The following is a 26,253-nucleotide window of genomic DNA, read 5'->3' as shown; positions in this document are numbered from 1 at the left end:
TGTACAATATTTCGGTATCATAAGGAAACATACAACCAGACACATCACCATTAGTACATATGGGATTTCTTCAGCACATTGATGAGCTATGGAAAGAATCTTTGCCTTCCATCATAAAAGTTTTATAAAATAATGAAATAAAAAAATAGAAAGACTGATACATTTTTTTTTCTTATTATGAGAATAATTGTTATTAAGGATAAAAGTTAATTAATGGAACACTAATGTTACCAGTATAATAAAAACACAATATTCATTAAAAAACAATATTGGCCTAAATAAAAGACAAAACATACAACAAATGAATATTTCTACAGCACATTCATATACCGTAATTATTAGTAACTTTAAGGAAGGATATTTACCATGTTCGGCCCAGTTTTAGTACATTCTGCATAGTAATGACAGCCACCATTATTTTTCAGACATGCATCAATTTCTGCATTAAATTGGGGGGGAAAAAGGCAAAATAGTTTTGTTACTAAAAAACAACAGATCATGCTCTCCTATCTAGTAGTGTAGGACAATAAAGCCACCGCCATTGTGGTTCATTTGTCCATCACAACCCACTTAAAAAAGCCCTCCTCCTCCCATCAAAGTTTTCATCCTCTTACTATATTGCAGTCATTATATTATATGGCACTGTGTACTTACAATTGCTCATTTTCCCTTTCTACCCTGATAATTCTTCTCTTATCTGCTCTATGTAGAAACAGGAAGTCTCTTGTCCCTCCATTTATCATTTTCCTCTGTAACTTCTGACCCAGATGCTTCCTCCTGCCATAGACTTTTGCAGTGACTCATGACTCATACAGGGCAAATTGACCTCCTGTTTCTAGATAGAGCTTAGAATGAATCAGCTAGTCAGTGTTTAATAACATGATGTAATAGACCTAATGGAAAAGAGAAGAATTATCTGGATAGAAAGCCAAAATGAGCAATTGTAAGTACACAAGTATAATATGATGACTGCAATATATTAGAGGCTTGGAGGCTTCATAAGAAAATAAATAAAACTACATGCACCAAAGCTATATGTGTTCTACTGCACTTTGGGACCTCCCCAGTATATGAAGGTATGTTTCTATATCATGTATAATATATCAAACTTATTTACATGCTAAGACCACCAACATGACACAGAAGAAGAATCCAAATATGTGTCTCTCACCAAAACAGAGGACCCCATCTCCATTGTAGCCATCAATACAGGTACAACGCGCCTGTCCCAAGGCAGCTCTAGAGCAGTTTGCAAACTTTGAGCATCCCCCATTGTTCACGGTGCAGGGATCCACTTCTGAAATCACAAGAAAAGCATCATGTGCTACACTGAAATGGTCATAAATGGAATAAAAAAATTGAGCAATTTCCGAGCCTGGACCAAACTCGCCATTCTGGGTCCATTCTGGTCCAAACAAACCAAACTCGCCCATTCAAGTGAATAAGTAAAAAAAAAAAACCTAGAAGCACGAAGATTCTATATGGGTTGTTTCTGCGTGCTAGAAAGATGCTTGGGAAACATCTGTTTTACTTTTGCCTGCGAGAAAAATTGGTTCATTGGTGCAGATGATTTTTAACTAATTAATGTCATTGTCCAGCTCTGGTTCATTGTTATATTTACTATGTTGTGACTTTAGGATGAGATTTTTTTATTGACCATTATATGTCAGTTATTGAATAGTCAGGTTGGTAAGTGTACATAATTATGTGGATTATAATACACAGCTCTAATCATACCTGTGCAATGTGATTGTTCCTGTGAAATGTACTCATTCCTGTGCCAATGAGATCATATCTGTACCAATGTGAACATGCCTGCGCCATGCGAAAGTATTCGGCCCCCTGGAATTTTTCAACCTTTTCCCACATATCATGCTTCCACCATAAAGATACCAAATGTAAATTTTTGGTGAAGAATCAACAACAAGTGGAATACAATTGTGAAGTTGAACGAAATTTATTGGATATTTTAAATTTTTGTGGAAATTCAAAAACTGAAAAGTGGGGCGTGCAATATTATTCGGCCCCTTTAACTTAATACTTTGTTGCGCCACCTTTTGCTGCGCTTACATCTGCAAGTCGCTTGGGATATGTCTCTATCAGTTTTGTACATCGGGAGACTGAAATTCTTGCCCATTCTTCCTCGGCAAACAGCTCGAGCTCAGTGAGGTTTGATGGAGATCGTTTGTGAACCGCAGTTTTCAGCTCTTTCCACAGATTCTCAATTGGATTGAGGTCTGGACTTTGACTTGGCCATTCTAACACCTGGATACGTTTATTTGTGAACCATTCCATTGTAGATTTTGCTTTATGTTTGGGATCATTGTCTTGTTGGAAGACAAATCTCTGTCCCAGTCTCAGGTCTTTTGCAGACTCCAACAGGTTTCCTTCATGAATGGTCCTGTATTTGGCTCCATCCATCTTCCCATCAATTTTAACCATCTTCCCTGTCCCTGCTGAAGAAAAGCAGGCCCAAACCATGATGCTGCCACCACCATGTTTTACAGTGGGAATGGTGTGTTCAGGGTGATGAGCTGTGTTGCTGTAACACCCCAGGTAACCGGTTGTTACAGTGATGTTGCCTTCCTTTCGGGGAAGGAGATATCATGCTTGGAGGCAAGAAGGATTCTCTTTACCTGGTAATGCACCCACATTCAACACATTTCGAATCCAGGCCAGAAGGGGGAGCTCAGGATCCGGATTCAGGGGAGCTTCCCCAGCTTCAAGTGTTCTGGTCTGGAGGAGGAGTTAGTCAGTCTGTTAGAGGGAGAGGAGAGAGAAGGAAGTTTGGAACAGAGAGCAGACAGCGGAGCCGAGCAGCCAGAACTGAGCTGCAGCTCCTTGGAAGGAAGTGAACCCGAGGGGTTGAAAGCGGTGGAGCTACTGAGGAAAGATGCACAGTGGAGAAGGAAAGGGGCTCAGAGGGGAAGTGTGAAGGGGCACCCTCAGAGCCAAAGCACAAGAACCGGGCACCGGGAGCCCAAGGCTGTGTTGTACTCCAGGACACACAGCAGAACCGGAGGGCATAGGACTGTATGTTATTTGCCCACACCACGCCTGAATCTGAAGTAGCACCTCAAGAGCCAGGGTCATGATAGAGACCCTATAAAACGGCTCAAGCTGCCCACCATAGAGGTACATAGAGGTACATGTCTCAGGACAGGAGGGAGAGGATTTTGCCAGCAGCTACAGGCAGCAGGGACCTCACACACTAGCGCGAGTAGGAAGGCTTATGGACCCCACCTGGGAGAGGGATTGACTATTGCCTCCAGGCCGGCTGGGCCATACCATCACCTGTTCCTGGTACCTGGACTGTGGACTGCTACTGTCAGTAAACTAGGTAAAGGCTTTACAACTTTGTGTCCTCCACTTATTTGCCGGCATACACCATCCTTGCCATTGGGAACCCCGCTTCACCTGTGGGAAGCGTCACCATCTTGCTGCAACAATATCACCCCAGAGGACCCCTTTAAGCAGCATCGGTCCCTCTGACTGAGAACCACAGGTGGCGTCATGAATAGACTTTATTCCAAAATTCCCTTTAAAGTCCTAATCCCCTTTAATTGGGCAACCAGGGCCACGGACTGGGTCGTAGCCACCGTGACATCCCCTTTAAGTGCGACCGGACCCGGTGCCGAGTACCCCACTGCCCAGGCGGGCAACTCATTGCCTTTACGCCAAACATATCGTTTGGCATTGTTGCCAAAAATTTTTGTTTTTTGGTTTTCATCATCAGGTGGCTTGTTGCAAACTTTAAATGACACTTTTTATGGATATCTTTGAGAAATGTCTTTCTTCTTGCCACTCTTCCATAAAGGCCAGATTTGTGCAGTGTACGACTGATTGTTGTCCTATGGACAGACTGTCCCACCTCAGCTGTAGAACTCTGCAGTTCATCCAGAGTGATCTTGGACCTCTTGGCTGCATCTCTGATCAGTCTTCTCCTTGTTTGAGATGAAAGTTTAGAGGGACGGCCGGGTCTTGGTAGATTTGCAGTGGTATGATACTCCTTCCAATTCAATATGATCGTTTGCACAGAGCTCCTTGGGATGTTTAAAGTTTTTGAAATCATTTTGTATCCAAATCCGGCTTTAAACTTCTCCACAACAGTATCACGGACCTGCCTGTTGTGTTCCTTGGTCTTCATGATGCTCTCTGTGTTTCAAACAGAACCCTGAGACTATCACAGAGCAGGTGCATTTATACGGAGACTTGATTACACACAGGTGGATTATATTTATCATCATTAGGCATTTAGGACAACATTGGATCATTCAGAGATCCACAATGAACTTCTGGAGGGAGTTTGCTGCACTGAAAGTAAAGGGACCGAATAATATTGCACGCCCCACTTTTCAGTTTTTGATTTTCCACAAAAATTTTAAATAACCAATACATTTCGTTCAACTTCACAATTGTGTTCCATTTGTTGGTGATTCTTCACCAAAAATTTACATTTAGTATCTTTATGTTTGAAGCATGAAATGTGGGAAAAGGTTGAAAAGTTTCAGGGAGCCGAATACACTGTACTTGCGCCCTACGAACATTCCTGTGCAGTGTGAACATACCTGTGCAATGTGTCCCATTTCCTGCAAAACCAGCAAGGCACGAGCATTTTGCAGTTGAGTTTGTAGTATTTGGTATGCAGCTGGTAAGAAAAAAAAGATAATTCCTTACTAAAGTCTTGAGTCAAGAATGTGATCACTTATTATGGCAATGATTAATGATCAGCAATATAGCCTAAAGAAAACCTGTTGAGGGTGCAGCCTCAAACTATAAAGTACCATTGTGGGTAATGATTTCATGCTGTAGGCATCTACATATCTGATATAAGTGCGGTATTTATTTGTACAGTCATATAGATCTATCTATACAATATTATCCCCTTTCAGCCGCAGCCAATATAAATATTTAATTTTCCCTTCTTCCAAGAACCGTAGCTTTTTCCCATCGACATAGCCACAAGATTAAAAAGATTAATTCTATGTGCACCCGTTCAGGATTTTTCGCATTTTTTTTACGTTTTTTTGGCAGTTTTCCTTGATTAAAACGCTAAAAAAACCTGACATTAAGCATCCTATTATTAGAATGCAATCCGCAATTTTTGTGCACATGTTGCGGAAAATCTCCGGATTTGCCACTTTATAATATAGTAGTGGAAAGTTCCGGAAAAATCAGCAAAAAAAACCAAAACACGATAAAAACGCGAGCAGATTTATTGCAGAAAAAGTTCGGTTTTGTTCAGGAAAATTCTGCAAAGAATCCTGACGTGTGCACATAGCCTAATTGTAGTTTTGAATGACAAAATTGACTTTACCATATAATGTTCTGAATATGGAAAAAAATTCCAAGTGTTTTGAAATAAAGTGAAGCAAAAAAAAATAAAAATAAATGTAAATTAAAGAAAAAAAACAAAACACGATTTTGCCATTGTTTGGTTTTGTTTTTATGGGGGGTTCATTGTGCAGAAAAAAAATGACCAGCAACATGATTTTAAAGGTCAGTAAAATTACAGCAATAATACACTTAGAATTATTATTATTTTTTTAAATGGTAATTTTTTGGGGGAAAATAAAAAAAAAATGTTTGTGTTTTTCTGAGACCTATAACCTTTCTATTGGTGGACCTTTGTGGGGGCTTGTAATTTTGCATGGCAAGCTGATATTTTTATTTCAACTGCATTTTTTTTTTAGGGAGGGGTGGCAACTGAAGAACTGTAATTATGTAGTTTCATTTTGTTTTCACTTTACAGCATTCATTGTACAGGTTAATTCATTTTACGCATTGATAGATCAGTAAATAAATACATTTATTAATATTTAAAAAAAAAAAAAAAACTGGGGAAAAAGGTAGTGAATTTTTAAATTTTGTAAAAAAAGTTTTAAACTTTTATTTTTTATTTTTTTAAATGCTTCTTTTTTTAGTTTCTTTTGGGGTATTCAACCTGCAATTGTTTGATTGCTAGTATTTCATTATGTAGAGAACATGATGTTCTAATATGAAGCCCAGCACCAGTTTCACAGGAGAACAGATGACCGTTATGGGGGCTATCAGGACTCAGGAGGCCCCCAAATATCCTGCTAACACATCGATAACCCATGATTGTGTCACAGGGGGGCTGATGGAAGTCAGAGCATGTGTGCATCGGCATCATCTGTCTGTGAGTGACGGTGCAATTTAAATGAACAGCAGCAATCGGAGCTAGTTTCTGGTACGAGCAGATGCTGGATGTGCTGCACAGCCGACATCTCCCGAGCATGGTGCAACTTTCTGAGCCTGATCTATACATGCGGGCCAGAATTAGAACATACTATGATTTCCTACATTTAAAAGGGGTTAAAATGTTGTTACACTTCTGCGCCATCCCTGTACCTGCCGATTCCCATTAGCTGATCTGTCCTCATGCACGGCAAGTACCAATAACACACAGTTTCCAGTACTGGTACACGCTTATATCATTACCTACTTACTTGGCATAAATGCTGCAGCTGCCATTGCACAAATCTGTTTTGAGATCTAAAAAGCAAATAAAGAATTAATATTAACATATAACATTTCAAGTAAGGAACAATGAGTGGATAAAATGCAGATTCTTGACTGCAGAAAAAAAAAAACTATTCACTAATATATTCCTAACATCAGAACTGCTGCCTTTAACAATAACAAACTATGGAGAAAATACAGAGATTTTATCTTTGCCGTCCTACTCCATTTTCCCGCAAGTAATACAAACACTGTATACGTACATTAGGACATTTCTATTCAGGCAACATCCTGATATACAACCATACAGTTGTGGCCAAAAGTATTGACACCCCTGCAATTCTGTCAGATAATGCTCAGTTTCTTCCTGAAAATGATTGCAAACACAAATTCTTTGGTATTATTATCTTCATTTAATTTGTCTTAAATGAAAAAACACAAAAGAGAATGAAGCAAAAGGAGATTTTTGTTTACTTACCGTAAAATCTTTTTATCCGAGCCAATCATTGGGGGACACAGACCGTGGGTGTTATGCTGCTTGCCACTAGGAGGACACTAAGTGATACAAAGAAAGTTAGCTCCTCCCCTGCAGTATACACCCTCCTGCTGGCCCTCAGCTAACCAGTTCGGTGCAAAAAGCAGTAGGAGATCAGTAACAACATATTAGCTTACAGCATGTCATACCATATATGAGAGTATAGCATATCGGATTGTAAAAACAAGCATAAGCCAATACTAGGGTGGGAGCTGTGTCCCCCAATGATTGGCTCGGAGAAAAAGATTTTACGGTAAGTAAACAAAAATCTCCTTTTCTCCTACGCCTCATTGGGGGACACAGACCGTGGGACGTACCAAAGCAGTCCCTGGGTGGGGACAACGTCAGATCAGGCTCTGTGTAACTGCTACTTACAAGTGCGCCACCGCGGCCTGCAGAGTCCGCCTGCCCAGAGTCACATCTGTGGAAGTCTGGGAATTATAATGCTTCAAGAATGCATGCGGACTGGACGAATCCGCAAGCTTGCAGGCGTGTCTTGTTGACGCCTGGTGCCTGGAACCCAGGATAGACAGGGAGATAGGCTGTCTTCTAACACGGAAGGACTCCTGGATGGTGAAAGAATACACCAGGCTAAATGGCCGATGGAAACGGCCAAACCCTTCCTGTAAAAGTCAGGAAGCCTTCCTCTTACCGTTAGGAAACCCAAGATACAGTGTCCAACCTTCGGAAGGACGCCGTCCTCAAGACATACCTACTCAGAGCACTAGCTTTGTCCGGAATATGGGGACCTCATTCCATCTTGTGGAGTGGTGCCAAAAAAGATGAGGGAAGAACTATGCCCTCATGACAGTAGTAATACAATACCACCTTGGTAACTAGGGACAGGGAAGGCTTGAGGACAACCTTGCCTTGAAGGAAATAAGAGAAAAAAGTCTGAAAAGACCCGTTAGCACCGAAGACTCGTCAGGATGAGGATACCGCCGAGAAAAAGGGGGCAACCTTCCCTAATAGAATAGATCCCAATGATCTAACGGTATGCAATAGGGAAGAACTACATGTGAAAACATCCTGCGAGGTGGTCCCTACTTGCAGTTTTGTTGCAGAAAGACGAACTGCAAGCGAACTGACGTGGTCAATGCGGATTTCTGAGGATCACTGGGGCCCTTTCTGTTTCCGAAAAGCTTTCGGAAGTGGAAACTGGTACCACGGAATAACCGGAGCATGCAGTGCGAAGGCTCCTGGATCTCGAGGCCGAACAACAAACTCCAGTACACAGGCGATCAGTCAGGACGCCATCCGAACCACAACTGTAGAGCTCCAGTGAAGGCGGGTCTGATGGAATACTTCCGGTGAAGTTCCCACTCACTTGAGGTGAAACCCTGACGGCTAAATATGTTCGCAGCCCAGAGGTCTACTCCTGGGATATGTACTGCCAAGATCACCGAGTGATAGATCTCGGCCCATGTGAGTTACTTTGGCCATGGTGCTTGAACGTGGGTACTCGCTAGATGATTGACGTATGACACAGCCGTGGCGTTGTCCAATTGATTCGGATGGGTTGACCCGCCATAAGGAGAGGACCTACTATAGGACTACCCTTGAGATCTCCAGAGCAATGATCGGGAGAAGAGAACTAGCATTGGAAGTTACTAGTAACCATGGAACCGGGAGAAAAAACTCCGGATGAAGAAGGAGCTCAGACTATCGTCTGAAAGGCTGCTTGACTTGCCGAAAACTAACGGAGCGAAGGAAAATGCTTCCATTGTTGTCTCCGTTTTATTTATTTATTTATTTTTATTTTTATTTTTTTTTGGAACCCTCCCAGCAAATCAAATGAAATGAGGGGATGAGTGAGCAAGAGCGCGAGCTCCCTGTTGAAAAACCATGACCTTGTCTGGGGGGAGATTTACCACCCTTCTGGAAGAATACTGGATCATCCTCAAAAAGGATATCTGCTGGGCTGGAAATGAGGAGTTGTCTAAGTCTAGCCACCAGCCCAGGTGAGAGGGTATCACAAGTGATATAGACAACTTAGCGTAGTCCTGCAAGGGCGGGTAAACAGTCGGCCAAACAGGGCAGGACGACCACGCCTCTAGGTGCAAGATGACAGCCGCCATGACCCTTGCGAACACCCTGGATGCGGTCCAAAGAACAAGGTCGTGACTTAAATGCTGTTCACGAATGGAAAAGCAAAGGAATTTTTGAAGAGGTTAGACATCCCGAATGTTGATGGATGCCAGAAACTGCACCCTTTTTTGTTGAAGTAGTGGCTGAGCGGATGAGACTCCATTCGAAGAAGAAAAAGAACCTTGTGAAAAGATTGTTAGAAGTTTGAGGTCCGGGATCGGTCCTACTTCTCGTTCCCCTTTTTAGGAACCAAGATCCCTTAGATCTAGACTGTCCTGGACAACCCTTTCACTGTTGGTCGGGGCTGCGGGAACGTACGATTCTTCGTTAGTCTCCCGCTCAAAAATATGATTGACCAGTTGAACTGTCTTCAGGAAAGGGATACTGGTGTGAATCAAAATAGTTAAGGACTCCAAGCAGGAGACCGTTGCTCTAGCAATCCATGCGGCGGATAGGGAGGTTAAAGGGCTGGACCCGTAGCTGCCAAACGGAACAAACCAGATGTGCTATTTGACAGATCGTGGCATTTTTAATTGAGGACATATCGGGCAGGAATACTGGTAGGTAAACCACAGGAGATTGTACCCGGTTAATCTGCCGAGTGGCAGAATGCGCCGCTGCTTCCAGCAGGTCATTGCAGAGTTAAAAATTAGGAGCCTCGATCCACCATCCTCTTAACAAGGAAGTGGAGAGGGAACATTCGCCTACTTGCATCTTCTGTTAAATAGTGGTGATGCAGAGGATGGTGCTCAGATGCCCGAAAAAAAGGGGTGCCTCTGTACATCCACAGAGTTCAGGTCTCCGGGTGGACAGGACAGGTTGTCTGGCGTTAGGCCTGGACCTTCGTGTGCCCATCTGTGGATGGTGTGGGGAAACCGGCGCCCTTTAAAGTGCCTGTCAACCTTAAAAATCAGACCAGGCATAGCGTCCCACGTAGAGGCTTCTGTCCAGTGAATCGCCTATCCGGACTGGATGGCAAAAGCTCTACGAGGGAGTTTAGGCTGAGGAACTAGTTACACTGGGATAAACTGGGATCAGCGGCAGAGGGCTCCTCATTTATGACCAGTTTCGGTTTGGTCATAGTGCCCTCAAGACCAGGGAATACTGGTCGTGTGCCTTAAAGACCAGGGAATACTGGTCGTGTGCCTTTAAGACCAGGGAATACTGGTCGTGTGCCTTTAAGACCAGGGAATAATGGTCGTGTGCCTTTAAGACCGGGAAATACTGGTCGTGTGCCTTGAAGACCAGGGAATACTGGTCGTGTGCCTTTAAGACCAGGGAATACTGGTCGTGTGCCTTTAGGACCAGGGAATGCTGGACGTGTGCGTTTAAGACCCGGGGATACTTACTGGTCCCGTGTCTTTAAAACCCGGGAATTCTGGTCACGCGCCTTTAAGACCAGGGAATACTGGTCACGCGCCTTTAAGACCAGGGAATACTAGTCACGTGCCTTTAAGACCAGGGGATACTGGTCACGTACCCTTAAGACCAGGGAATACTGGTCACGTGCCTTTAAGACCAGGGAATACTGGTCATGTCCTGCGGGTTTAGGTAAAATCTCGCAGCGACCGAGAAGCGCCAATTCAGGGGGCGCAGCCACAGGCATGACGTGGGCGGAGCCTCGAAACTTCCATGAATAGGCCCCAGCCGGGGCGTAAATTTCTGCAGCCGGCGTCAGTGTAGAAGTTAGGGGTGGTCACCCGTTGCTCGAGAAAATTGAGCGCTTCCGCGTCAGGAGCTAAGCGCCAGGAAAAAATGCTAAGCCGCCTTGAGGCGACACAGTGCGCTTCTGGTGTGCGGACTACACATCGGCCGAAGCCGGGAGCTAAATTTTTTAGCCGGCTGGAGCGTTACCACAGGGAGGTGGCCACAGGGAAGCCTGAGACTGCCTGTCAATATCCCGCTGCAGAAGCCCATTACTGGCAGGATCCACTTACCAACGGTGCACGTCCCGGCATGGAGCCGCCGCGGATGTCAGTATTGCAGCGTGGACGGTGCAGGGATAGAGAGATAAACCTCAATCCATCATCCCCTTGTTAGGGAGGTGGAGAGGAACCGTCCGCCTCCTTGCGCCATCCGCTTTCACCGTGGTGGGATAGTGGGGGCTGCCCGGACCATGGAGGGGGGCTTCTGTATATCCACGAAGTGCAGCCCATCGGGACCATGAAGGCACCTTCGCCCCTGAAGGGGATTTCAACTGCGGCCTAGTCCGGCTGAAAAAGCCGGGAACTAAATTTATGGAGCCTGCCGGTGGAGCGCGTCGGCGGGCCGCGCGCCGAATGATTGCCGCTGGTGTACCGGCCAGTGGCACCCCCAGGACCGCATCTCCCACGCAGTCAGCGTGAGGAAGAATGGCCCCCGAGGTCTGCAGGGCGCCTCTCGTCCCAGACGAGAAGCGCCGATATAGGGGGCGGGGTTACGGCCGTGGGAGGGATCTGCCCACTGCGGCCTACTCCAGCTGAGAAGCCGGGGACTAAATTTTCGGCCTGCCTGGCGATGCGCGGCGGCCGCAACGGAGCGACGCTAACCGCCGCAGTTTCCCGACTGCCGGCGCCTCTCTCCAGGGGCTCTGCCGCAAGTACCGCCGGCGCCTGCCCCATAGAGGCCACTGCGGCCTACTCCGGCTGAAAAGCCGGGGACTAAATTTCCGGCCTGCCCGGCGGTGTGCGGCGGCGCGGCCGCAAAGCGATCTGGAGCGCAGGAGGGGATCCTGATATACTCACAGTCCTGTAATGCAGGTCCCCCTGTACCTGCGCGCTCCATCCTCAACCTCTTCTCTCAATCCATTATCCCCTTGTTAGGTAGGTGGAGAGGTGGGCTCTGCCGCAAGTATGCAACGCCATGTGATGTGGGCCTTGTATGTCGGGCCCCCGGAGAGGAACATTAGAGCCAGGCTCTATGTGCTCGCCGTCTTGCAGGGGGAAGGGAGATCGGGACCAAAGATGGAAACCCGTCGCCCCAGTAAAAATTGGCGTGCTCCAACGTCGCAGGAGAGGGACGGGGAGGTATACTCGCCGTGCTCGCCTGTTGCTGGTTCGGGGGAGAGCGGGTCCCATAAAAAAGGATCCGTCGCCCCCTTCACTCCGTTGAATAAAAAATAAAAATTTACAGAAAAATAAAAATTAAAATTAAAATAAGAAAGTTGGGGTCTGAAAACAGACCCAAGTGCCTCCTACAGACACTAAGCAAGAACTGGTTAGCTGAGGGCCAGCAGGAGGGTGTATACTGCAGGGGAGGAGCTAACTTTCTTTGTATCACTTAGTGTCCTCCTAGTGGCAAGCAGCATAACACCCACGGTCTGTGTCCCCCAATGAGGCGTAGGAGAAAAAGCAAAACATTGATCATTTCACACAAAACTCCAAAAATGGGCCAGACAAAAGTATTGGCACCCTCAGCCTATTACTTGGTTGCACAACCTTTAGCCAAAATAACTGCGACCAACCGCTTCCAGTAACCATCAATGAGTTTCTTACAATGCTCTGCTGGAATTTTAGACCATTCTTCTTTGGCAAACTGCTCCAGGTCCCTGATATTTGAAGGGTGCCTTCTCCAAACTCCCATTTTTAGATCCACAGGTGTTCTATGAGATTCAGGTCTGGACTCATTGCTGGCCACCTTAGAAGTCTCCAGTGCTTTCTCTCAAACCATTTTCTAGTGCTTTTTGAAGTGTGTTTTGGGTCATTGTCCTGCTGGAAGACCCATGACCTCTGAGGGAGACCCAGCTTTCTCACACTGGGCCCTACATTATGCTGCAAAATTTGTTGGTAGTCTTCAGACATCATAATGCCATGCACACTGTCAAGCAGTCCAGTGCCAGAGGCAGCAAAGCAGCCCCAAAACATCAGGGAACCTCCGCCATGTTTGACTGTAGGGACCGTGTTCTTTTCTTTGAATGCCTCTTTTTTTCTCCTGTAAACTCTATGTTGATGCCTTTGCCCAAAAAGCTCTACTTTTGTCTCATGTGACCAGACAACATTCTTCCAAAACGTTTTAGGCTTTTTCAGGTAAGTTTTGGCAAACTCCAGCCTGGCTTTTTTATGTCTCAGGGTAAGAAGTGACACAGACACAGGAACATTCAGGTCTTTGGAGATGGACTTGTAGCCTTGAGATTGCTCATGCTTCCTCACAATTTCTTTTCTCAAGTCCTCAGACAGTTCTTTGGTCTTCTTTCTTTTCTCCATGCTCAATGTGGTACACACAAGGACACAGGACAGAGGTTGAGTCAACTTTAATCCATGTCAACTTTCTGCAAGTGTGATTTAGTTATTGCCAACACCTGTTAGGTGCCACAGGTAAGTTACAGGTGCTGTTCATTACACAAATTAGAGAAGCATCACATGATTTTTCGAACAGTGCCAATACTTTTGTCCACCCCCTTTTTTATGTTTCGTGTGGAATTATATCCAATTTGGCTTTAGGACAATTCTTTTTGTGTTTTTTCATTTAAGACAAATTAAATGAAGATAATAATACCAAAGAATTTGTGTTTGCCATCATTTTCAGGAAGAAACTGAGTATTATCTGACAGAATTGCAGGGGTGTCAATACTTTTGGCCACAACTGTAGGTTTACAAACCCTAACATTTTGAAGCTACAGAGATTTTGTCACGGGGATACTGTGGAAGGGCCAGAAGAGACCACCGTCTGGTTATATAAACTCCTGCCCTGATTAGAACTGCTTCACCATCCTATTAAACAGTGCAGGTTTTCGTTGCTCTGTCATTGCAAAGTTTAATCAGTTTAGTTGATGTCCTGGAGCTCTACATCATGAATTGTCTCAGGTATTCTGTGTTGGCCACTCCCCTATGGTATATTTTCCCAACACTGGTATTTGGGAATTGCCAGTGATAGTTCACACTTCCTGGTTTGGTGTTGAAGGAGAAGTTCAGTGTTTGGAGTAGGCGGTTGGAGAGTTTTTCAGGAGATTGCTGCGTGGAGTTGGTTTTCAAGTTTACCCTCATTCTTTCCCATTTGGCCCCTAATTTGAGGGATTGGGTAGGTGTCCACAGTCCCTATCTGACACATTTTTGTGGCACTAGAGATCCTTTTCGCTTTCTGAATTGGCTATTTGCAGATAATATTTCCCAGGAAGCATTACATGAAATGATACTCTTTAATCCCTATTGCATGAAACTTTATCTTTTTACCCCCACTGCTTTAAACTCACTTATTGAAGGCTTTTCACCCAATCATTCTCCAACTTTGCACGGATGAGAGGCAACAACTCCCAAAACAGCTGTCTGCAAAGTGAAGCTTCTGGTTCAGCTTTATACCCTAATACATGTTGCAATGCTCTTTAAAGGGGTAACCTTAAGTTATGGGATTCCTGCTTCCAATAGGTGGCACTAGTGAGCCTATATGATGTCTGCACATCACAAAACCTTGTGATATACTTACCAATTTCACAAGTATAACCAGTCCAGCCTTTGTCACACTGGCAGAATCCATCTCCGTTCAGTCCATCATTACATTTTCCATGAACACAATCACATTCTGTAAGTAAAAAAAAAAATGTCACCAATTAACCTTTCTGTTATTTGTCAGTGTTCAAGAATGTTGCATGTGCCATTAAATAGTTCAGCTCTTAAGGTCCCGTCATGGCATTTCAATTAGGTTGAGGTTTGGACTTGGACGGGGCCATTGCAACACTTTCATTCTTTTCTTTTTCAATCATTCAGATGTAGAGTTGCTGCTGTGCACAAGATCACTGCCCTGTTGCATGACCTATATTTGGCGAAGTTTTAACTTTTGGAAAGATGACTTCACATTTGACCCTAGAAAACCTTGGTACATAGAGGAGTTCATGGTTGACTTAATGACTGGAAGATACACAGGTCCTGTGATTGCAAAGCAAGCCCAAATAATCTCCCCTCTACCACCAGGTCTCATAGTCTGTGTTTCAATCAATCTTTTCTAATTGTACATGTCATGAAGATGAATAATTACCATGCTAACAGGCCTTTAGTGTCTGAACTGTAGCTCTTGAGATTTTTTTTTTGCAATTTCTCTAGGATTAAACAGTCAAACCTTGGGGAGAATTTGTTGGATTGTCCACTCTTGGGAAGATTGTCTCCTCCATACATCTGTGACATGGTCTCCCGGTACCTACCTACACGCAACCTTCAATCCTCTCATGATCTCCTTCTCTACTCCTCTCTCATCTCTTCCTTCAACAACCGCGTACAAGACTTCTCCTGTGCTTCCCCCATACTCTAAGTCTTTACCCCAACACATCAGACTCTCTCTCGCCTACCACGGAAACCTTCAAAAGGAACCTGAAGACCCACCTCTTCCGACAAGCCTACAGCCTGCAGTGATCCTCAGTCTGCTGAACCGCCGCATGACCAACTCTACCCTCTCCTAGTGTATCCTCACCCATCCCCTGTAGACTGTGAGCCCTCGCGGGCAGGGTCCTCTCTTCTCCTGTACTTGTGTGTGCCTTGTTTTACTCATGTTTATTGTACTTGTCTATATTTGCCCCGTTCACATGTAATGCGCCATGGAATAAATGGCGCTATAAAAATGTATAATAATAATAATAATTGTCAACGGTCTAGAATGTTTTTCACTTGTGAAGAATCTTTCTCACTATAGAATGAATAATAGATTCCAAATTGTTTGGAAACAGCATTATAATTCTTCTCAGATTGAAGGGCAGCAACAAAAACTAAATCTAAGATATTTGTTGTCTTTCCTCCTTGGCAGTGTGTTAACAAACGTCTGAATGCTCCAGCCCAGCAAAGTGCCCAAACTTCTGCTTTTATAGAGTCAGTGACACTTGCTGATGAACAATTAATCAAAGGCATTTGTTTAGCAACACCGAGCTGCTACCTGCCTTGTTAATTACAATGAAATTATTAATAGCGTACTTACATTTGTTAACACTCTGCTTCTTCATTTTGGCCCAGTTTTTCTTAAATCAGTAATGATACAGTGTACTTTGTCATGTGTTGTTCACCTGAGATTATAGAAACCTAATTTTAAGTCCTTCTGGAGGAAAAGATTCTTTTATTATTAGGTCCTAGTTTGTAGAACGATAGAAATCAAAAAGGGTTTGCTTAGTCTTGCTCATGAAAGTACATTGGGAAAAGCCGCTGTTGTATATTTAAGGCTAAGGGAACAGATCTAGTGGCACCTTACCTAAGCTAAACATTTCTGTTGTCTGTGACATGTTTTCAAGTAGTGACAAATCATCAGTGCCATAAGACATCGTCAAAACTTATTTTTTAGATTTTTTTTAGAAAGGCAACATCACCTGATTTGCAGTCTTTTCCATATCTTCCAGCCTCACAAGTTTCACAAGCCGTTCCATGAAAACCTTCTTTGCATATACATTCTCCACTTCCATTGATCCGATCTTGGCACTTTCCATTATTTGAGCAGAAGTTGTCCATTCCACCTGGACATACCAGACACTGGTGCCCATAATACCCTTCACAACACTGAAGTTCCTAGAAACAGGGGAACAAAGCCTAATAAGTAGAGTGAACCATAGATCGATAACATCAGACAAAGCTTTGGCCCACAGCCCCCAATGCCCCTCCTCTTGACTTCTCAGCACTGTTCCAAAGCCAGCTTCTCCACCATGACAGACGATCAGCCCTCCATCCTTCTATCAAGATCACATCTCACCACTTGCACTCTTGACCCGCTCCCATCCCACCTCATCCCTAACCTCGCAAAAGTCTTCATCCCAACCCTAACACAACTCTTCAACCTCTCACAAACGGTGTCTTCCCCTCATCCTTCAAACACGCATCAATCACACCTATCCTCAAAAATCCCTCCCTCGACCCATCCTCTGCGTCCAGCTATCGCCCGATATCCCTTCTCCCTTATGCCTCAAAACTACTGGAACAGCATGTCCATCTTGAACTGTCCTCCCACCTCTCCTCCTGCTCCCTCTTTGACCGGTTACAATCTGGCTTCCGAACACATCACTCAACTGAAACTGCCCTAACTAAAGTGACCAATGACCTACTAACCGCCAAGAGCAAGCGACACTACTCTGTCCTCCTCCTCCTGGACCTGTCTTCTGCCTTCGACACTGTGGACCACTCCCTCCTGTTACAGATTCTCTCATCTCTTGGCATCACAGACTTGGCCCTATCCTGGATCTCATCATATCTAAGAGACAGGACATTCAGTGTCTCCCTCTCCCACACCACCTCCTCATCTCGCCCCCTGTCTGTCGGTGTTCCCCAAGTCTCAGTTCTAGGACCCCTACTCTTCTCCATCTACACCTTCGGCCTGGGACAGCTCATAGAATCCCACGGTTTACAATATCATCTCTACACCGACCGATGACACGCAGATCTACCTATCCGGACCTGACCTCACTTCCTTACTGACCAAAATCCCACAATGTCTGTCTGCTATTTCATCCTTCTTTTCTGCTCGTTTTCTAAAACTGAACATGGACAAAAACAGAATTCATCATCTTTCCCTCACCTCACTCTACCCCTCCACCCGACCTATCCATCAATGTCAATGGCTGCTCACTTTCCCCGGTCCCACACGCTCGGTGCCACGGGGTGATCCTTGACTCTACCCTCTCTTCCAAGCCACATATCCAAGCCCTTGCCTCCTCTTGCCGATTCCAACTCAAAAACATTTCCCGGATCCGTGCATCCCTTGACCATGAAACCACAAAAACACTAGTACATGCCCTTATCATCTCCCGCCTGGACTACTGCAACCTCCTACTCTCTGGCACCACTCCAATCCATCCTAAACTCTGCTGCCCGATTAATCCACCTGTCTCCCCATTACTCTCCAGCCTCTCCTCTCTGCCATATATTAAAGTGTATCGTGGCACAGCTGTAGTGGTGCTCAAAAGAAGGTTCCCACACCAGAAACTAAATATAATACATTTTGGCACTCAACTTTGTCAACTGAATTTTATTCGCAGCCACTTGTACAAACGTTTCGGTCAATAAGGTTGACCTTCTTCAGTATACTTGCTATTATGAAATATTATGAAATAGCAAGTATACTGAAGGACAACCTTATTGACCGAAACATTTGTACAAGTGGCTGCGAATAAAATTCAGTTGACAAAGTTGAGTGCCAAAATGTATTATATTTATTTTCTCCTCTCTGCCAGGCCCTTCACTGGCTTCTTATTGCCCAGAGGCTACAGTTCAAAACACTAACAATCACATACAAAGCCATTCACAACCTGATTCCTCCATACATCTGTGACATGGTCTCCCGTTACCTACCTACACGCAACCTTCGATCATCTCATGATCTCCTTCTCTACTCCCCTCTTATCTCTTCCTCCCACAAACGCATCCAAGACTTCTCCCGTGCTTCCCCTATACTCTGGAACTCTACCCCAACACATCAGGCTCTCACCTACCACGGAAACCTTCAAAAGGAACCTGAAGACCCACCTCTTCCGACAAGCCTACAACCTGCAGTGATCCCCAGCCTACTGAACCGCCACATGACCAGCTCTACCCTCACCTACTGTATCCTCACCCATCCCCTGTAGACTGTGAGCCCTCGCGGGCAGGGTCCTCTCTCCTCCTGTACTTGTGTGTGCCTTGTTTTACTCATGTTTATTGCACTTGTCTATATTTGCCCCGTTCACATGTAAACCGCCATGGAATAAATGGCGCTATAAAAATGAATAATAATAATAATAATAACCACCATGCTGGCCCATTTACGCCAGATGGATATTACTGCTACCAGAAGTCAATTCTAGGGCTCATTCAGACATCCATTTTGCACATATGTGCTTTACCCATGGTTTACACAGATAGAACCCATACCCATTACAGTCTAAGTAGCTGTGCACAGGTCTATTTTTTTGTGGACCATATATCCGCTAAAAAATCATGGAGACGTCTGTTTTTGATCCGCGTCACAGATCCAAAGTATCTACACAAGTGTATGGGTCCATGTAAATCACGGATGGATGCGTCAGTGTACAATCCGTGTGCTGTCCGTGATTGACATTGTAACATATAGGAGACACTTTGTAATTTATTTATTTTCTTTTTTCATGTTAAAATCACTGATGAAACACACTAAGGACATTAAAACTTGCATAAAAAAATATCTCTGAATGAGTCCTTCGGCAAAATTCCCATGGTGCATAAATATTACATTTTTTCTAAAACTCTTTTGCTTGCGGAACAGGCACAAGCAAAGATCTAGCAACGTGGATGAGATTTATATGAATCTTATGGCCATCGTTTTTTTAGCTGTGCGATTTTTAAATCTGCAGCATGTCGATTTCTCATGCGGTAAATACGTGTATTCTTTGTGGATTTTCACCATAGACGTGAATGGCTAGTGGAAATTCCACACAGTACAGAGCAAAAGTTTGGACACACCTTCTCATTTAAAGATTTTTCTGTATTTTCACGACTATGAAAATTGTAAATTCACACTGAAGGCATCAAAGCTATGAATTAACACATGTGGAATTATGTACTTACCTAATTTCAGTTGTTTCACACTTTTTGTTCTTATATTCTAGGTTCTTCAAAGTAGCCCCCTTTTGCTTTGATGACTTCTTTGCACACTCTTGGCATTCTCTTGATGAGCTTCAAGAGGTAGTCACCGGGAATGGTTTTCACTTCACAGGTGTGCCCTGTCAGGTTTAATAAGTGGGATTTCTTACCTTAAAAATGGGGTTGGGACCATCAGTTGTGTTGAGCAGAAGTCTGGTGGATACACAGCTGATAGTCCTACTGAATAGACTGTTAGCAATTGTATTATGGCAAGAAAAAAGCAGTAAAGAAAAACGAGTGGCCATCATTACTTTAAGAAATGAAGGTCAGTCAGTCCGAAAAATTGGGAAAACTTTGAATATGTCCCCAAGTGCAGTGGCAAAAACTATCAAGCGCTACAAAGTCACTGGCTCACATGAGGACCGCCCCAGGAAAGGAAGACCAAGAGTCACCTCTGCTTCTGAGGATAAGTTTATCCGAGTCACCAGCCTCAGAAATCGCAGGTTAACAGCAGTTCAGATTAAAGACCAGGTCAATGCCACACAGAGTTCTAGCAGCAGACACATCTCTACAACAACTGTTAAGAGGAGACTTTGTGCAGCAGGCTTTCATGGTAAAATAGCTGCTAGCAAACCACTGCTAAGGACACGCAACAAGCAGAAGAGACTTGTTTGGGCTAAAGAACACAAGGAATGGACATTAGACCAGTGGAAATCTGTACTTTGGTCTGATGAGTCCACATTTGAGATCTTTGGTTCCAACCACCGTGTCTTTGTGCAACACAGAAAAGGTGAACGGATGGACTCTACCTGCCTGGTTCCCACCGTGAAGCATGGAGGAGGAGGTGTGATGGTGTGGGGGTGCTTTTGCTGGTGATACTGTTGGGGATTTATTCAAATTTGAAGGCATACTGAACCAGCATGGCTACCACAGCATCTTGCAGCTGCATGCTATTCCATCCGGTTTGCGTTTAGTTGGACCTTCATTTATTTTTCAACAGGACAATGACCCCAAACACACCTCCAGGCTGTGTAAGGGCTATTTGACCAAGAAGGAGAGTGATGGGGTGCTACGCCAGATGACCTGGCCTCCACAGTCACCAGACATGAACCCACTCGATATGGTTTCCAGAGTGAAGGAAAAAGGGCCAACAAGTGCTAGGCATCTCTGGAAACTCCTTCAAGATTGTTGGAAGACTATTCCCGGTGACTACCTCTTGAAGCTCATCAAGAGAATGCCAAGAGTGTGCAAAGCAGTCATCAAAGCAAAAGGTGGCTACTTTGAAGAACCTAGAATATAAGACATATTTTCAGTTGTTTCACACTTTTTTGCTAAGTATATAATTCCACATGTGTTAATTCATAGTTTTGATGTCTTCAGTGTGAATGTACAATTCTCAGTCATGAAAATACAGAAAAACCTTTAAATGAGAAGGTGTGTCCAAACTTTTGGTCTGTACTGTATATATGCGTTTTTCTTGCGTTTCTGCAGCATAAAAGCAGTAAAAATGCATGAAACGTGCACATGCCTTTAATAAACAAAACAGTTTCCAAAAAAAAAAAAATGAAAACTTCACATACCAAAAAGAGACAAAACCGCAATAAAAACACAAATAAAATAAATAAAAAAAAAAAAGCATAAAAAAAGCCAGTAGACTAAATTAGCTAATTGGTAGAGGAAATCAGCAAATTAAAAAATATGCCAAATATGCACCGTGGGAACTAAGTCTAAAGCCTTGTTCAGACATCCGTGTACGGACCGTGATGCACGGACTGCCTCCGGGTCTGCTGATGTGAACTTGACAGCCTCGTAGGAATAGATGATGCTGTCAAGTTAAAGGTCAGGAAACCCGCGACCAGTCCTTGCATCACGGACCATACACGGACGTCTGAACGAGGCTTTAGATGGATCCTATAATGGAAATGAATTTGAGATGCAGGTTAATGATTTTTAAGCATATTGCCTTGTTAGATACCGATGCCGCCGGTCACCAGTCAGATTTGGCGTACCTACAATTACATTACTAAATGTGATGGCGATTTGGATTACGATCAATCTTCGAAGTCTATACATACAGTACAGGGAAGGACAGATGATGAACGGTACTTACAACTGATGAAGAAACGCAGCTGAACATGCAACCAACCACAAACTTAGCTCTTCTTTTATATACACAACTCCCTGACCCACGGCCCAAGGGTTCCTATGCCAAAAACAGACAGTAGTTATTCCCTGCAGTGTAAACTCTAGGCGCTTAGTTATTGATAAGTGACATAAATGATATTCCGAAATGATGGGAATTACATTAAAGAGGTTGTCCACTTCTCTTACATTGAATACCTATCCTTAGGACAGGTTACCAATGTCTGATCAGCCGGGGTCCAACACCCGGCACCCCCGCCGATCAGCTGTTTCCGGTGTCTGCGGCAGCCGCTGGACGGAAGTACTTACTTGCTGAGCTGCTCCGTCTTCTGGTAGTGGGCGAAGCTTGGTACTGCACATCTGCCTCCTACTGAAATCAGTAGTACCACTATCAGAAGGCGGCCAGCTCCGCAAGTGAGTATTTGTGGCCGCCGCCACCGATAGCAGCTGGGATGACGGGTGTCATCAGTGTCAAAGTAGTGGACAACCTCTTTAATGTTTTACATGGCCATGCAGATTCCTCAAAAGCTGGAATTCCCCAAGACTCATATGGGAGGATCCCGAGCAGAAGATCTCCTCTGATGACTACCATATGATAGTACAGCAATGCATTTGTGATGGTCTACCAGATCCTAACAGTATATAGTTTGGCTAACCGCAGCTTACCTTAAGAACTGTGTCTTGTGAACATTGAATTCCTTTATCGCAAGCGCCACATTTTTTCTGTTGCAAAAAAAAACAAGAAAACCATCGTACCATGGTTGTCATTCAGGTAAAGAATTTATACTGTATTATATCATGTGCCTCAAAAAATGTGCAAATCACGGCAGATGCCAAATTTGCACACACATTTATAACTTTCTTCATCATCCAAATCTGAAGAGATATATGGAAGGGTTTCTCTTTTAAAGAGTAACCGTCACTTTAATTTTTATTTCATAAATCAATAGTACACATGAAAATTTCTCTCTCTGCCAGAACTGACCGTTCATTTTTTTTACATTACTGAAATAGGAGATGACAGTTGGTGCTGATAAGCTTCTATGGAGGGAGGAGCCAGAGGCAGAGCTCCTCCTTCCTCCTACCCTAAATATGGTAATATACGATCTACTGTATTTATATTAATACTAAAGATGAAAGCAGATCTGTCGCCAGATTGTATATTATGAATGTATATCTAAAGCTTGATGCGGCTGGTGTACGTACTTTGAAACGTTTTGTCATAATCACTGTATAAATACGCTATTAAAAGGTTACAGCAAAGTAGGACCTATCAAAGGGAGGTCACCTTGCCGTGGTTGATGGGCATACATGAATTGGCTAATTTATGCACTAAGAACCTTCATTTTCATCTATTACTGTAAGTTTTATAAAAAAAAAAAAAATGTTACAATTTTTATTTATTTTTGTTAATGTTTTTGAAAAGTATAATCTATTTTGAATGTTTTTAATTTTTTTTTGTATTTTCACATGGCCTAGATTCATGCACATGTGCTGCTGTGTTCTTTTTGTCTAAAAGGAGGATGAGTGTAGGTAAAGAGTGAGAAAGCTCAGATGACCGTTGGTACTGATGAGATTCTACGTAAAGGGGAGGGGTCACAAGGTAGGAGGAGCTCTGCCTCTAGCTCCTCCCGCTTCCCACTACACAGAATCTTACCGGTATTAACTGTCATCTATTTCCGTAGTGTAAAAAACTGTCTACACTGAATACAGATTTTATCCACAAATTGAAAATTGTGCCGACCACAAGAGGTAGTAATGGCCGACACTATAACAGCTTTTAAAAAAGGGCCGGATGATTTCCTCAGTACATGTAACATTGTGGGTTACAGAGAATTTACTGTCAAAATGTATAATTGGTGGCGAAAGGCTGAACTTGATTTCAACCTATGTAACTATATTCAAATTATCACTGACGTAGAGATTTCCTTAGTGATATGGTATGATCCGGTGACCTTGGAGCCGCATGAGACTTTCACAGGAGAAGGTGGAACCTGTACTGACCGCAAACCCTAAACTGACACCGCAACTAGAAGTAGCCGTGGGGTGTACCTAACACATCCTAGACACCTCGACACAGCCGGAGGACTAAATACCCCTATAGATGGAAATGGGAATTCTATCTTGCCTCAGAGCAGAACCCCAAAGGATAGGCAGCCCCCCACAAATATTGACTGTGAGTATAAGAGGAAACACAAACGCAGGCAGAAATCAGGATTTAGCAAAAGAGGCCATGCTAGCTAAATAGGAAAGGATAGGACAGAATACTAAGCGGTCAGTATTAAAACCCTAAAAATATCCACAGCAGATAATACAAAAAACTCCACCATCTAACTAAAGATATGGAATGTATCTCTGCATCTCCTGAGAATCCAACTTGACTGAAAGTATCCAAACACAGTCTAAGCTGGACAAGAAAAAACAATGAATAGCACTGAATTGTAAAGCACACAGCATGTGTGCAGCAGAAACAAAACCAGACACTTATCTTGGCTGATTTGGCAGCAGGGCAGGAGGAACCAGACAGATGCAGAACCTCCAAGAACAATGGACAACTGGCAAGGGCTAATGAATCCTGCACACCTAAATACCCCAGTCAGAGCTGCAATCAGCAGGAACACCTGCCCAGGATTGCAACCCAGGGACAACTGCATTACCACCAGCAACCACCGGGGGGAACCCAAGAGCAGAATTCACAACAGTGATGAGCTGATCACAGAAGATCCCACCTTCAATGATCAGCTTTACTATAGAGTTGTCCCGAGTGTAAGAACACATTAAAGGGGATTCGTCAGCAGGTGTTTGCTATTTCATCTGAGAGCAGCATAATGAAGGGGCAGAGACCCTGATTCCAGGGATGTCACTTGCTCAGCAGCTTGCTGTAGGTTCAATATAATCAGTGTTTTATCACCAGGAGATTATCACTAGAGGACTAGGAGTCTCGTGCCAGGCAGTCCATCTGCTCTATGTAACTCCACCCTCATCACTGATTGGCAGCTTGTTGACAATGTACACAGGAAGCTGCCAATCAGGGGTTATACACAGCCCAGCATTCTGACCACTGCTACATCTACAGCAAGCAATCCAGTAAGTGACACATCACTGAAATCAGGGTCAGCCCCTATATAATGCTGCTCAATGATTCTATAGCAAAACCTGCTGACAGATTCTCTTTTAAACAGATTACAGGAATTCCCTGAGATTTAGAAGGTGGAATATTTTGTTTCAGCGCTAATAATTCACGTTATCAAACCTTTTTCACAGTGTCTTCAGTATAATCACAGCGATTCTTCAGGATTTCTATCACTTCGGATATTCCCATCAGCATTCCATTGTCTGTTTCAAAAAAGCTGCCGTCCAGAGGAACATCATGAACGAATGTCTGTTCAGAAAGGAAACGCAGATAAAGTGTCTACATCACATGCTGACTGTACGGCTGAAGCCGTTATCAGGTCACTGCAGACCATATGGAAATTTATGTATATGCAACTACATGCATTGTACCTGTCACTACATGCATTGTACCTGTCAGATGTAGAAAATGATCAATCAGTGCTATATAACTCCATCTTTCTTATGTGATCTATACAGGACATTGGTGATCTAGTAATTCCTAACATCAACCTTTGCCAACCTATGGTCAACTAAGGACAAGTCCACACTGCATTTTTTTTCAGCAGTGAAAATCATCCTTTTTCCAAGTAAAAGCTGCTTTAGGAACTGCTCATTTTCTCTTTGGGTTCTGTTAACCAAAAGTGTCTTATTTTAGCACCTTTGGTTGTTTCGGGTTTTTTTTGCTTATTTTTACTGCCGTACTGACTTTTTTGAAATTCATAAAGCAGTTAGTGATGAGCGAACGTGCTTGGATAAAGTGTTATCTGAGCATGCTTGTGTGCTAATCGAGTGTCTTCAACATGCTCGGATATTATGTTCAAGTCCCCGCGGCTGCACGTCGCGTGGCTGTTCGACACCTGCAACACATGCAGGGGTTATTCCCTTACAAACAGCCAACCCCTGCATGTGTTGCAGCTGTCTAACAGTCGTGAGACATGCAGCCAAAGGACTCTAACATATTTTTCGAGCATGCAGAAGACACTCCGTTAACACCCGAGCATGCTGAGATAACACCTTATTTGAGTACATTCGCTCATCACTAAAATCAATAAATTAAACAAACTGTATGTGGCAAAAACGGGACCATTGAATCACTACATATGCTGCACACGTTATCCACTATTTCCCAAACGTACGTCGGTACGTCGCACCGACGCTTTGTGACGGCCGACTACCGACGGAAATGTGAAAGAAGCCTTACAAAGAACTTATTTTATGTAGATTGATCAGATTCCTTCCTTTAAGCCTCCATTTTCATTCCTAACTTTCATTGTGCATGTTATTCCTCTATGCTCTGCTATCAATCCCATGATGCACCATAACAGCACAGCATGATGAGCGAGCTAGAGCCAGTACCGTCTCTGCCTGCTGGGATGACATTGTGATTATCTTTCCCTCTATAGTCTCCTAAATAAACTAATA

General features: G+C 43.8%; 1 protein-coding gene across 2 annotated transcripts in view; it reads right to left on the bottom strand.

Moving 5' to 3' along the window:
- The window catches only part of STAB1 (stabilin 1), a 191,501-nt gene that overhangs the window by 69,484 nt on the left and 95,764 nt on the right, over positions 1 to 26,253 (bottom strand). For both annotated transcript variants that reach the window (XM_077276156.1, XM_077276157.1), the window contains 9 exons: positions 24,971 to 25,099; positions 22,384 to 22,440; positions 21,686 to 21,778; positions 16,362 to 16,557; positions 14,504 to 14,599; positions 6,471 to 6,516; positions 4,569 to 4,648; positions 1,172 to 1,297; positions 366 to 439 (listed from right to left, as the gene is read on the bottom strand). In XM_077276156.1, coding sequence (XP_077132271.1) covers positions 366 to 439; positions 1,172 to 1,297; positions 4,569 to 4,648; positions 6,471 to 6,516; positions 14,504 to 14,599; positions 16,362 to 16,557; positions 21,686 to 21,778; positions 22,384 to 22,440; positions 24,971 to 25,099 — 897 coding nt within the window. The remainder of the gene's footprint in view (positions 1 to 365; positions 440 to 1,171; positions 1,298 to 4,568; positions 4,649 to 6,470; positions 6,517 to 14,503; positions 14,600 to 16,361; positions 16,558 to 21,685; positions 21,779 to 22,383; positions 22,441 to 24,970; positions 25,100 to 26,253) is intronic.

This window comes from Ranitomeya variabilis, chromosome 8 (genome assembly GCF_051348905.1).
Source record: "Ranitomeya variabilis isolate aRanVar5 chromosome 8, aRanVar5.hap1, whole genome shotgun sequence".
Lineage (NCBI taxonomy): Eukaryota > Metazoa > Chordata > Amphibia > Anura > Dendrobatidae > Ranitomeya > Ranitomeya variabilis.
This window is presented reverse-complemented; position numbering and strand designations above follow the sequence as displayed.